The sequence below is a fragment of the Calypte anna genome, chromosome Z, assembly GCF_003957555.1.
Source record: "Calypte anna isolate BGI_N300 chromosome Z, bCalAnn1_v1.p, whole genome shotgun sequence".
NCBI lineage: Eukaryota > Metazoa > Chordata > Aves > Apodiformes > Trochilidae > Calypte > Calypte anna.
Window position 1 is genome coordinate 12303832 of NC_044274.1, and position 13653 is coordinate 12317484.

At 54.3% G+C, this 13653-nt stretch overlaps 2 protein-coding genes across 2 annotated transcripts; both read left to right on the forward strand.

Moving 5' to 3' along the window:
* The first annotated feature begins 2928 nt into the window (after positions 1-2928).
* Positions 2929-4295, forward strand: RAD1 (RAD1 checkpoint DNA exonuclease). The gene is given in 5 exon segments (XM_030466861.1): positions 2929-3054; positions 3216-3302; positions 3304-3339; positions 3677-3772; positions 4076-4295. Coding segments are annotated over 5 exon segments (534 nt in total). The 3' UTR covers positions 4265-4295.
* Positions 4296-10118: 5823 nt separating this feature from the next.
* LOC115599871 (maestro heat-like repeat-containing protein family member 7) lies at positions 10119-13483 on the forward strand. Its single transcript, XM_030466863.1, has 8 exons — positions 10119-10765; positions 11057-11171; positions 11484-11618; positions 11927-12112; positions 12232-12387; positions 12666-12767; positions 13213-13312; positions 13416-13483. Exons 1-8 carry the CDS (start codon positions 10119-10121, stop codon positions 13481-13483), a joined length of 1509 nt encoding a protein of 502 aa, XP_030322723.1.
* The last annotated feature ends 170 nt before the right edge of the window (positions 13484-13653 follow it).

Below are 13653 nucleotides of genomic sequence, written 5' to 3' on the forward strand. Positions count from 1 at the left end.
GCAGCCCCCAGGGGTTCTTCTGGAGGCCCCTCTTCCCCCCAGACCCTGGGTGCTGCAGGAGCCCCCGGCCCACCTGGGCCCTGCCAGCAGCACGCAGGGTACCGGTTCCCCCCGGCCCCTCTGCCTGTGGCTCTGGCTGCACCCCTGTCTGGCAGAAAGGAATGGGCTGGGGGGAAGGGGTGGGATGGGCTGAGGAACTGCTCTGGCACACGGGGAAGGGCCTGAGCCAGACCCGTGACCTTGGGCTCTCCCCAGGTGAAGCGGGACAGGGATGTGAAGTACCACGTTCATGCCTGCCTGCCATACCTGAGGGATGCTCAGTGTGACGTGAGATTGGCGGCCATCAAGTTCATGGGTGAGCCACAGCCCCCGGGGACCCTCTCCTGGCAGCCCTGGGCTGGGGGCTGTGGTGCCACAGTGCTGGGGAGAGGGAGGTCTGACGGGAGCTCTGTGCACAGGGGCTGCTGCACGGCACCTGAGTGAGGACTCAGACATGGAAGAGCTGCAGGAAATGTGCGATGGTGAGGAGGGTCAGAGCTGGGCTGGCCGGGGCTGGTGGGGGCCGGGGACAGAGCCTGGGCAGGGGGCTGCCCGGGACAAACCTGTCAGGGGCACTTAGGGCATGCATGGGGTACATTAAGGCTGGACATTAGGAAGGAGTTCTTCACTGCGAGTGTGCTGAGACCCTGGCCCAGGTTGCCCAGAGAAGCTGTGGCTGCTCCATCCCTGGCAGTGTTGAAGGCTGGAGCTTGGAGCAGCCTGGGCTGGTGGGAGGTGTCCCTGTCCCTGGCAGGGGTTGGGATGGGATGATCCTTAAGGTCCCTTCCAGCCCCGCCCAGTCTGGGATTGCTGAGCAGCAGCTTCCAGCTGCTCCCCTGGTGTCCACCTGCTCCTCCTGGCCAGGGAAAGAGACAGATGGGGCTGGCACAGGACAGGCTGTGCAGACAGTGAGGTGTCACACCTGCTCTCTTTCTCTCTGTCGCAGCCCTCCAGAGCTTGGAGAATGACCCTGAGCCCAGAGTCCGTTCCTTGGCAGCTGAGACCTTGCAGAACCTGGGAACTGAGCAGCACCAGCAAAGATCACGATGGTCCCTCCGATCTCTGTTCTGCTGTTGCTGCTGAGATGACTCAGGGACAAGCTCCTGGTGCCATCTTCCTGACGGTACTTTCACTGAGGCCACATTGTGGCTACTGCCCCCCCACCTCCATGGGCACCTCCGGGCTCGACTGGCCTGTCCCACTCCAAAGCAGTGCCTCCCGCTCCAAACCAGTGCCCTCCAAACCCTCCTGCCCACACCCAGGACTCCCCTCAGACCGCTCTCCATTAAACCTCCCCAGCAGGGGACAGCAGCAGCGGGGGACTGAAGGTGCCAGTGATGAAGGTGGAGCTGGGAAGATGTCATTGAGAACTCCACCCTGACCCTCTTGCTCCACAGACGGAGGCCGTGACTGCTCTGGAAAGCACCCGGCAGGTAAAAGAGGAGCTCATCAACTCCCCGGGCTGCCAGCATGGCTGCTGCCAGTGCCCACGCTGGTGCTGGGGGCGGGAGGTGCAAGGAGGCTCAGGGGAGAAGGGGTCAGGGTTTAAGGCAGCAAAGCTCCAGTTAACCCCAGCGCTGCTTTGTTGCTTTCAGGGCTCTGTTCAGCAGCTGCCAGGGTGAGCAGAAGATTGGGAACGTTTCACCTTCAACTTGTGAGCATCATCACTGAGCATGCCAGTACCAGGACAGCCCTGCTCACAGCTGACCATGTTGAACCCTTGCTGATGGCAGCAGCAGAGCTCCATTTCATGGGCATCGTGCACCAGTGCCTCAAAACCAACCTCTTGGTGGCTGATTGCTCTGGCATCCAGAGACTGCCAGCAGTTCCAGCTGTCCCCACCTACTGGAAGCAGCTCATGCCTTCCTCTTCCATCACTTCCAGGAGGTCACGCGGGTGTCTCTGGCGTTGTTGAATCTCTCCTCCAGCAGCAGCTGAGCCAGAGCTGCTTTCCTTTTCCCATCAGAGAGGAGGAAACTGCAGTTCTGGCAGAGCTACCAAGAGGTCACAAAGTCCCCCAAATAAAATGTGGCGTTTGGAAGGCACAGCACGCGTGGGGTCTGTTCTCTGCTGAGCTGCCAACTTCCTTCCAGCTGAGCGTCTGTTAAATCGGGAATGGAAGTTGTGGGGCCGTGGGATCAGCTCTGCGAGATGGGGCAGGGGGCACTGGGAGGTACTGGAAGTTACTGAGGGACACTGGGAGCTGCTGGGGGCAGGGCTGGGTACTAGGAGAGGGCACTGGAAAGCATCTGGGGGCACAAGGAGGAACCGGTGAGCAGTAGGAGCAGGGGAGGAGAGGTTGCTGGTTTTGGGGTCTCCCCCCAGACAAACAGGGACGTCTTGGGGATGAGTGGAGAGGGGATGATGGGAGAGGAATGTCCTGGGAGTAGGGAGGCTCTGCAAAGGAGCCTGGATCGATGGGTCGTGGCCAATTGTATGAGATTTAACATGCCCAAGTTCCCTTGGTCCTGTGAGCAGAAAGATGCAGCAGTGCGGAATTTCAGCTGTTCTTCAGAAATCACACAACCTGCTGGGCCAAAGCAGATGTCACAAGCAAGAGAGACATCACCTGCTGTTGCAGAGCACCTTTAGCAGATACAAACTTCTGCCCAAGTAAGGACATTGTGTCCTCACCTGGAGTATTGCATCCATCTCTGGAGCCCTCACTCAGCACAGGAAGGACATGGACCTGATGGGAGGAGGACACAAAAATGATCATGGGGTTGAACAGCTCTGCTGTGAAGAGAGGCTGTGGGAGCTGGGCTTGTGCAGCCTGGAGAAGAGAAGGCTCCGGGGAGACCTCATAGTGACCTTCGAGTACCTGAAGGGGCTAGAGGAAGGCTGGAGAGGGACTGTTTGCAAGGGCCTGGAGTGATAGGACAAGGGGCAATGGTTTTAGAGAAGAGCAGATTAAGATTGGATGTTAAGGAAAAGTTCTTCACCATAAGGATGGTGATAAAATGGAACAGGTTGTGCATGGAGGTTGCTGGGGCCTCAACCCTGGAGAGATTCAAGGTGAGGCTCGATGAGGCTCTGAGCAACCTGATCCAGTTGAGGGTGTCCCTGCTTACTGCAGGGGGGTCGGACTAGATGACCTGTAGAGGTTCCTTCCAACCCAAATTATTCTGTGTCTCTGCGGAAACGATCTGTGCCTCATATGCCATTAAAACGGGAAGGTTGTTAATAAAATTATCCTGCAGTCAGGGGGGCTACGAGAAGCATTTGCTGAACTAGATATGAGCAGCGAAGTTCTGCAGATTGCCAATGTCTCCAGAAAAACCCTACTTCAGGTACTGGAGAGTGCTTTCAACTCAGATGTTCATGCTTGGCTTCCATTGGTAGGACTGGAAGTTTTCAAGGTGAAGAGAGAGGAGCTGTTTTCAATGATGGCTTTAGTTAAAGAAGGGAGCGTGGGAAATCACAATATGTCATGGGATTAATATATGGAATGTTGGTGGATGTAATGAATATGTTGATGACCTGCTAAACACGGCATTGCTGTGGAACCTTTAGCATTTTTTAATTAAGTAAAGCAAAACAAAGAATAGTGTTTCTTGAATATCTCAACAGATGTTGCAAGTGATTGTGGTAGAGTTTGAGAGAGCTGTTGTCGTGTATTCTGAGGTGGTGCCTTCAGGTTATCCTGAACTTTGGGAATGCAGGAAGTGCACATCTGGACTACCCTAGGGACTCTGATTTGATGGAAGCGTTCCACTGTAACCAGACCCAGACACCTCTGGCTTGAGGGACTCTGGGATCAGTGCCCTGTGTGGCAGGTCTCATGTTCTAGCTAGAAAGTTGAAAAACCTGATTTGGCATTAGTGTAGCATGGACTAGTAGAGTGGGAAAAAAATACTTCCAGCCTGATGAAAGTTTGTGATCAAAAGCTGAGCAGTGCCTGTCCGATGTTGTTACCAGGCAATGAATAAATCAGCATGTTGGTAATTGTTTATGAGTTTGTAGGTGTCTAATTAGGAGCAAAGTTACAGCTTTTCCCTGGACAATGTATTTTTTTCAGATTAATTTTTTTTTCCCTTGCAGGTACAAGATTTCTTTGCTCAAACCATCTACAAAGGCATTGGCTTTATCTTGTAAAGTGTCCATTCGAACAGATGGTCAAGGATTTCTTTCACTGCAGTATATGATTAGGAATGAGGATGGACAGATCTGTTTTGTGGAATATTACTGTTGCCCTGATGAGGATGTTACTGAAACAGAACTGTAGCTGTATGTTCTGGTATCTGTTAACATATCTATGGATAATTAAAGGACATTTTTCTTAGAAAACTGAATGAAAGCTGTAAAGATTCACAGATTTTTTCTTTTTTTTTTAATTATTTTTAAATTCTGGTAATTCAAAGACTTTTTTTTTTTTTATTCCCTTGCAAATATTTCTTAGCTGTGACTCAAAAAAAACAAAGCTGAAAAAGCAAGAGGGGGAGTTGATGTCCTATAGCCACTGATTCCATTACGGATGTTGAAGTGGTGTTCCTGGAAGATGTTGCTGGTTTTTACAGTATTCACCAAGGAATTTGTGTTTGTGGGTTTTTTTTATTTTTTTTATTTTTTTGTGTGTATATGTGTCTTTGGCTCGTTCCAAGCAATCACTCCAGGGAATATCTGAACATCAGCTGTATGTTGGCTAGTTGGCTTTCAATGACTTAAAAATAAAACGTAGTCTAAAAAATGACATTTTCCAACTGATTTCTTGATAGCAGCAGGAAGTTTTAGTCTGGCAAATGCCAGCAGGTTTTGCTGGTGAAGCTGCTAAGCTTCTCCTCATCTTGGTTAATCTGTAATATAATTCACTTCCTTGGAACTTCGTCTGATACCAATTTACCCTTTTGTCTGCAGTGGTGTTGTTGAGCTGGTGAATTTAGATGGAAGCCAGGATTTACTTACTCATCAGTCCTAACTCCTCTGGCAACAGAACACTTCTGTATCTAGTGATTTTTCTCATTGATCCACTGCTGACTAGGTGGATCATAGCTCTACCTATTCATTGCTTATTAGCTCTCTCGTATGTCTGATTCAACTTGAAGTCCTGGCTTCCCTGCGCAGTTCAGCATTCTGAGCAGCTTATCCCTTTTGTCGAGTCCAAGTTTGGCTCCAAAGCACTTGGTTCAAGCCTTTCCTATTGTCTTCTGTGTTCCAGGAACTTCATCTTCCACAGAGCTGTTAGCTACTACATGCTTTCATTCAGAGTATTTTTTCCTTATTTGCTTTCTTTCCACTAGAACATGGCTTAGAAACGTAAGGAAGAAGAATAGCAAGAGCTTTGCAGCTGCAGCTGTTGTTTTTTTGTTATTAATTATATGAATGCTTTTACATGGGGTGTTCAATATTTGCATACCTGTTTTCATTTCTGTTCCTCTTGTGGCAAAATCTGCAAGGAAGAAAAGGGTTCTCTCTCTCTCTGTGGGAACCCTCTACAGCTCAGTCAGGTGACGCATGTCAAAGTTACACAAATCTTACAGCTTGGTTGGACTAGGAGAGTTTTGCATGGAAGAGAAATTGCCTCCATTTCTAGCTAGTTTTCAAAATTCAGTTTCTTACTGATCTCTAAATTGAGATTTTACAAATCTTACCCCCCAAAAATCCACCTGAACTGCATCAAAGACAAAAACCGCCACGCAAACTAAAGCCATTCTGCAATTTAGGACTTCAGTTGAAGGTGATAGTTGAGATTAGCAGAGTCATAACCCCCTATGGACAGTAAGGGTCTTAGATCAGTTCTTACCTCCAAAACTAGATTTGTTCCATGCTTTACAGTTCCATTGCTTAAGAAACCCGTAGTTTTAATGAATCAGAATTTGAAAATTTCCCTATGTCCTTCCTAGTAAGGCTGAATAGTGGTGTCATGTGTGCAAGATCTCAACAACTTCATCTGGCTCAGATTACAGGGCTTGTATGTTAGCTATGGATGACTTTTATCTCCAGAGACTGGTGGCAGTCACTGAGCTGTGAAATTCTATGGGCACCTGTGACTATTCTTTCAGAAATAAAAATTTCTCCCCGAGCAATTTTAATTATAGTAAAGCGGTGATTCCTACCATATGCCAAGAAATGACTTGCTGTGTGTAAAGCAGTCCTTCCGGAAAATACTGATTTTAAACTCCTCTGACATCAATCACGTTTCTTCACAGAAAGGAGATCTGAACGGATACATTTTCCTTGACCGTGTAGCTGAAGGGCTACTATTTAAAGATAAGTGATTTTTTATCCTGAAGTGGACAGAACTGGCTGTTACTGAGCACATCTTTTATTTAAAAGCTTAAGAAAAAAGCAAGAAAACAAAAAACAACAACAAACAAAGCACACAAGGCAATAACTACGGAAAGCAGAAGAGTATTAATGAAAAATGTCTAGGGGCTAAGAAGAGGAATTAGGTAAGAGTGACTTTACAGAACGAGAATGAATATAAAAGTGGTTGCAGGAGAAGAAGAAAAAGTCTCCGTGTACCATGTGGTCTAATGTGCACTGAAAGGGATTCAACTGAATATTGGTTTTCTTGAAAGACATGACTATACTCTTGGAATGATAAGGCTAAAAAAGGAAACCCAGGAAAAACACAAAAAGCTAGAAAACCACACAAAACAAACCATCAAAATAAAACAAAAAACCCCACCAAACCAAACCAAGCCAAACCAAACCAAACCAAGCCAAACCAAAAAGCTCTGCAGGAAAACAATGAAATAATTGATCATCGAGGCTGAACAAGCTGCATTCTGAAAGCATTGATCTTCCTGGGCAGCGTGGTTGGGTTTAAACGAGGAATTCCAGACTGAAAAAGGAGAGATTAATCCTATCATTAGTTTCCTTAAGGAGATGACTTCAACTGTCTGGTCTGCACCTCACAGTCAATAGGAGATAACCTTAAACCTTTTCTGGGGAAATGGCCTGCAGCTCACAAGTAGACTGGGGAAGGTTTCTGGCAGTTGTGAACAGGGGATTGATCCAGTGGAACATTAGTGGCAGAGCAGGTCTCCCACCATCCTCCAAGTAAGCTGACAATAGTTTTGCTAATGGGGATGTCAGCTGGATAGAAGTGACAGTGAAGGCAGCTCTCGGTTTCAATCTGGGATTGATGTTTTCTCTCCAAATAGAAAGCTGAAGTGTTTGTGAAAAACAAGTCACAGGCTCTGTTGTCATGTAAGCACGAGGCACTTGAGATGTTTCCCGATTCAGGGATTTGGGAACAGTAGTACCACAGAATCACCGAGTGGTTTGGGTTGGAAGGGACCTTAAACTCATCCAGTTCCACCCCCCTGCATGGGCAGGGACACCTTCCAGTAGGCCAGGTTTCTAGAAATTGGACCAGAAAGATGTCTTCACTGAAAGAGTGGTGAAGCATTGGCACAGGCTTGCTGGTGGAGTCTCCATCCCTGGAGGTGTTCAAGAAAGGGGCAGCTGTGGTGCTTGGGGTGGTGGTGGTTCAGGTCGTGTAGGACAGACACTTGGACCCAGTGATCTTGAAGGTCCTTTCCGGCCATGATGGTTCTATGACTCCATGTGCCAGCACCCACCTGGACACACCCTGCCCGGTTGCCAGCTCACAAGGGGACCCTTTGTGACGTCACCCGTGACACCCTGGGGCCCAAGGTCCCTTCCGAGTGCGAGGGAGGTCCTGGCTCAGTGTCCAGGAGGACAAGCGTGGGATCAGACGCGAGCACAGTTCTGTAGAGGAGAACTGGGCAATGTCTGCACCCGTGAGAAGCCAAGTGGACCAAGAAGCTTCTTCTGGTTGCCAGAAGAGTAGTCAGCCAGGGGCTGAGTCTGGGTCTGGGGCTGAAGCGTGGCCTGTGAGGATGGAGCAGGGGAATACATGGAGGAACATGACAGCCCTTTGTGGTCTGTCTACTGGGAGCCTCGACCCAGACCCTGAGGGCTCTGGTTCTTTGCAGGCTGCCCAGGAGCCTCCATCCCCTGGAGATCCATGGCTGGGCCATGAAGAGCTCACCCCAGACCTCTCCCTGCCCCCACACAGCCCCCTTGGTCCCACGGGCTCTCCCCACAGGCAGTGCAGCCTTGAGGCCAGCAGCACTGCCACCCCCATACCCACCCCCCATGGTCTCTCCCCCCCCCCCCGGAGTGAGCAGAGACCCAGCCCCCCACCCCACCCCCATGGCCTCCCTTCCTTCCCCAAGGAGCAGAGACCCTCGAGCCAGCCCCAGCTGGCCAAGGAAGGAGAAGGAAGCCATCCCTCCACCACAAGCGAGCTGTACAAGGCCCAGCTGCTGGAGACAGGTGAGTGAGGGGCCTTTGGCTGCTTTGCTGTGCTCCTGCTCCTGCCCAGTGCTTGCTGGGCACATCCCTGGCCTGATCCGTGACAGTCCCCTCTTTGGGTCCCCTGGCCCAGGGCTGGCTCAGTCCTTGGGAGCTGGCACATGGCTGGGGGCCGGCTGGGGCTCTTCAGCCTCTCCTGCCAGCACCTTCAGCTCACCCTTCTCTCTTGCTTGCTTAGATTCGGAGTCTGCGTCCAGCACATCTTTGACTTTGTCATCAGCTGAGGAGGAGGAGGATGAGCTGAGCTGTCTGGACACCCTGGACGAGACAGGAGAGGTACCTACCTACAGAGACTGCCACCTGACCTACTACTGCCTGCTCCAGCTGCCCCCATGCTCAAAGATCCCTTTCCCGGACAGCTGATGTCTGGGCAAAGCTGGAGAAAAAAAAAAAAAAAAAAAAAAAAAAAAGAAAGAAAGACCAAAGTGTCTTTGTGGGTAAGAGGGATCAAGAAAGGAGCCCCATAACCTTCTCTTCTCCTTGCAGGATGACCTGAGTGATATGGAGAAGCAGCTGAGGGATCTGGGACTCAACCCTTGCTCCTACACCCTCAGTGAGCAACTCTTGCAGGAGCAGCTCTTTCAGGTCTGGCATTTCCAGAGCAGGTCACAGCTTCCCCAGTGCAATCCCCCCCGGAGCTTTCTGCACCCCAAGGGGTACAGAAGTCACTTTTGGGGGGTGGCATAGAAAGGAGCAGAGGCTTCAGTGGGAAGGGGCTCTGGTCACCTCCCTGGTCATAGCAGATTGGTGTGAGCCCTGAGGCTGGGAGGGACCCCAGGGACATGAAGGCCGAGTCAGGCTTGGCTGCTGTTCCCAGGAGGCCCTGGAAAAGGATCCAAGCCCTGCCAGGGGCTAAGCTAAGCTGCCACCTCTGGGAAAGTCACCAGAGCCCATGGCAGAGCATTGGCTTTTCTTCTTGCAGGACCTGGTGTTCTTCATAGACTCACCCAAAGCTCTGATTGTCAGGGAGGTGCAGCCAGGCACGAGACCTTCCTTTCGCAGGGTAAGGAGCCCCAGGGCCAGACAAGCTCAAGTGCCCCCCTCACCCATTCCCTCTCTCCCGGATACTCTGTGGCTATCCCGAGTCCCAGTCCTCATGCCAGCACCTCCATGCCATGCCTGCTCCCTCCCTCCCAAATCCCAGTGTCTTGGGCATCTGCAGTCAGGCCAAGGCAGCAGAGAGGGATATGGGCAGGGCAGCAGTTGCAGTGGCACCTGACGAGAGGGTTGCACTCCAGTGGCAGCATCATAGTCACCCGTGTCCCTTCCAGGCACAAGAGGTCCTGAGGTGCATCCACAGCACCGTGGAGCACGTCTGCAGTGACCCAGCCCGGCACAGCCTGCAGTCACTGCTTCGGGTGCTGGCCGAGAGGTTCCCCGAGGACACAGCCAGGAGTCTGCTGAGGATCAGTCCCCACTGTGACAGGTAGGAGCCTCTAGAGCCCTGGGGACTTACTCTGTAGCCCAGGAACAGCACGGTGGCCGAGGCAGCCCTGCTAACAGAGCACTCTGGCTTGCAGTGCTGCCGTGGCTATGTGGGAGGTGATGCTGTCCCCACTCAGCAATATGCAGAGGACCTTCGAGGGGCTGCTCCACGTGATCGAGGGCTCCGCACCAGAGGAGCGCGTCTCAGCTGTGAGTGACCAGAGCAGGGCTTGCTCACCCTTTAGGGCTTTTCCTCAGGAAAGCAGACACAGCCCCTCCTGCCTGCCCCAAACAGCCCCCTCCTGCAGGACTTGGGGACACGTCGTCTCAGGGGCCTGCCCTCCACCAGCCCCATCTGTGCCAGCCCCATGGGGCTGCCCCATGCTGCTGGGGCCCCCGAGCACACAGAGGAGCCCTGCAGCATTCCGGGCAGCACTCTGCTTCCGTGCTGCCTGCACCCCCTGCCCTGCACTGCAGCTGGCAACCTGGGGCAGGGGCCGGATTTGAGCGCCAGAGGGAGGGTCACCGTGCTGTGCTGGCCCAGGGGGGCCACCCTGAATCAGGAGGGGAGCCCTCAGAGCAACAGCAGCGTCTGTGCACTGAGAGCCATCCCTGTGCCCTTTCTGCAGGCATCTCGGGTCCTGCGCAGGTTCAGCCAGTCTTCCCGCTGTCAGGGGAGCCTGGAAGTGCTCTTCCCAAGGCTCCTCATAGCCCTGCTCAACCACCTGGCATGGGCTGCACAGACCCTGCTAGACAAGGAGCCGGAGGATGATCAACCCAGCCCTTCGCGGTGCGCCATCCCCTTGCCCTGCCATTCCCCTGGGCCCTCGGCCGGGGCCCCTGCTCTTTGTGTAACTGGATCTTGCTCTGCACACAGGGAGGCAGTGGAGGCCATTAAGGATCTGCTGTGTGTTGCTGGCTGTGGAGAGAATGTCCAGCAGATGCAGGAGGAGGGCGGCTGGGACATGATGCTCCAAGGAGAGACCCTGGAGGCAGGAGTCAGTTTGCTGGCCAGGTGAGAATCCCTCTCAAGCCTCAGAAGCCTCATGCCCAGGGGCACAGAGGTCCCCAGGCCCCCAGGCCCTGGGCTGCAGCCGCAGTGCTGGCCAGGGAGCGATCCGAGTGGCGAGGTGTGCTCCGTGCCTGAGGAGAGACCAGGGCGCTCTCAGCAAGTGGTGTTTGCGACTGCGGGCAAAGGCACGGCCTGGCCTGGGCTATCCTGACTGGGCTGGGCAGGGCAGGGCAATCCCAGCCAGGCTTTGCCTGCCCTGCTCACTGCCAGCGCTGCTTTTCTTTCCCTGACCAGAGAGATGTGCAGGAGCCCAGCTCGGGTGCGGTTCTCCCTCTTCCTGCACACGAGAGACATCGTATACTGTGGGAGGAAACAGGAGAACACTTTTGCCATGGCTTTTTATGTTGAGGTAAGCAATGCCTCTGTGAGATGCTTCTGCAGCTGTCCCTCTGGCACAGGCGGCTGCCGGGTGGGATGGGATGGCAGTCCCCAGAGCTGGGACAGAGGGCTTGGCTCTCAGTCCCTCTGCCCTCCAGCCCTTCCTGCCAGGGCAGCCCTCAGCCACCCCTGCAGTGAGCCACCCCTGCATGTCCACAGGCAGGGCTTCCCCCTGGATGGGCTGTGTCAGTCCCCAGGCCCTGAGCTGGCAGTGGGAACCAGGAGCTGCACAGTACCACCAAGGTCCTGCAGCTCTGCTCATCTTTCGCTGTTGTCCTTTCAGCTGCTGGGCTGCCAAGACATGGCAAAGCAGTCGAGTGATCTGCAGATCCTCCGGTCTTATCTGGACTGTGGCAGTGACAGCATGCTTCTGCTGGTGCTCAGGGGCTTGGTGGCAGTTGCACAGGACCCGGATGTGGTAAGCAAGGCCTAGTCAGGTGGAGATGCCTTGGCAGCCTGGGGCTGGGGCAGGTGGTTTGGGCCTGGCTGAGAGGAAGGAGGTGGCTGTCAGCAGAGGGGTGGCTGAACAGTGGCCACAGAGCCTTTGCTGTCCTGCCCTCCCTGGCTCTCCCTCAGCCCGCGAGGCAGGAGGCAGGAGGGGCGGCAGAGACGCCCGCAGCGCCTGCCGGGAAGCCGGGCAGGAGGCCGATGCTTGGCACACACAGCGTTTGTGCCAGGCTGCTGCTCCACTGCTCCACCATCACAGAAATTCTCTGCTTCACACAGGCAGCAGAAATGCAGGACAGGGCTATGCTGGACTTCGTCCTGGGGAGACTGGAGCACAACTCGGAAGAGGTCAGGGTGGAGGCCCTGCTCCTCCTCAGGAAGATAACAGCTCACCCCACCGGGGATGAGGAGGCCATCCACATCACTCTGATGCTGGCGGAGAAGCTCCCACTCCTCTTTGGTGATGTAAGGCTGATGTGGGAACCTGACCCTGCAGAGGGGCAGAGGGGCAGAAGGCAAGGACAGGGAGAGGCTGTTGCTGCAGCCACCCTGTCTTCCTTCCTTCCTTCCTTCCTTCCTTCTAGGAGTCCAGCCAGGTGCGGGAGCTCTCCATTGAGCTCTTTGGAGAAACAATGGGGACTCTGGTGAGCGGAAAGGAGAGGTGGATGCAGATAATAATCCACGGGAACCTGGTCTCTCTCTTGCTAAGAATGAACGATAAGACCGAGAGTGTGGCCCAGGTACAGGCTTCAGAGCTGACCACCTACTTTGCCCTTCCCTCTGCCCAAGCCCTGGCAGCAGCTCAGCACCTCTTGCTCTGGCAGAGTGCTGTACCTCTCTTGTGCTGGCTGTCCCCTGTGCCTGCCTCGGGCACTGAATCCCCTTCAGGCTCTGTCCCCAGCTGCCTCTTCCCGTAAGTAGCTGGGGACAGCTTGCAGCCTCGCCCAGAGGAGGCGGGGCATGAGAGGTCTCCTCCTCTGAGCTGTGGTGTCAGCTCCCATGCTGTGCTGCCTTGCAGGCCTCTGCCAAAGCCCTCCTCATCTGTGCAAAGATCCTGGGGTGGAGAAAGCTCAAGAGAGAGGTCAAAAGGAAGCGGACAACGAGGATTGCAGAGATCCTGGTGAGGACAACCCCCAGGTACCAGGTGCCAGGTGCCAGGGCCTGGGCCAGACAAGGGATACCCCAGGGTGTGGTTGTGCAGGTGTTCCTCGCTGGCCCTGCTCCAGAGCGGAACACAGAGCCTGGAACTCTGTCCCCCTTTCCCTTCCCATTTTTCCCTTTCCAGTTTCCCCTCCCCCTCCCTCAGGCACGCAGCCCCCAGGGGTTCTTCTGGAGGCCCCTCTTCCCCCCAGACCCTGGGTGCTGCAGGAGCCCCCGGCCCACCTGGGCCCTGCCAGCAGCACGCAGGGTACTGGTTCGCCCCAGCCTCTCTGCCTGTGGCTCTGGCTGCACCCCTGTCTGGCAGAAAGGAATGGGCTGGGGGGAAGGGGTGGGATGGGCTGAGGAACTGCTCTGGCACACGGGGAAGGGCCTGAGCCAGACCCGTGACCTTGGGCTCTCCCCAGGTGGAGCGGGACAGGGATGTGAAGTACCACGTGCATGCCTGCCTGCCATACCTGAGGGACGCTCAGTGTGACGTGAGATTGGCGGCCATCAAGTTCATGGGTGAGCCACAGTCCCCGGGGACCCTCTCCTGGCAGCCCTGGGCTGGGGGCTGTGGTGCCACAGTGCTGGGGAGAGGGAGGTCTGACGGGAGCTCTGTGCACAGGGGCTGCTGCACGGCACCTGAGTGAGGACTCCAGACATGGAAGAGCTGCAGGGAATGATGCGATGTGAGGAGGGTCAGAGCTGGCCTGGCCAGGGCTGGTTGGGGCCGGGGACAGAGCCTGGGCAGGGGCTGCAGGGACAAACCTGTAAGGGGCACTTGGGGCATGCATGGGGTACATTAAAGGCTGGGACATTTTAGGGAAGTTAGTTCTTCCACTTGCGAGCTGGTTGAGACCCTG

Excerpts from the sequence above, each read along its gene's own strand:
- LOC115599871 (XM_030466863.1), top strand. The coding sequence starts at position 10,119 with ATGGGGCTGCCCCATGCTGCTGGGGCCCCCGAGCACACAGAGGAGCCC. Across the intron at positions 11,619-11,926 it reads TTGCACAGGACCCGGATGTG|GCAGCAGAAATGCAGGACAG; the intron begins GTAAGCAAGGCC and ends TGCTTCACACAG. Across the intron at positions 12,768-13,212 it reads CGAGGATTGCAGAGATCCTG|GTGGAGCGGGACAGGGATGT; the intron begins GTGAGGACAACC and ends GGCTCTCCCCAG.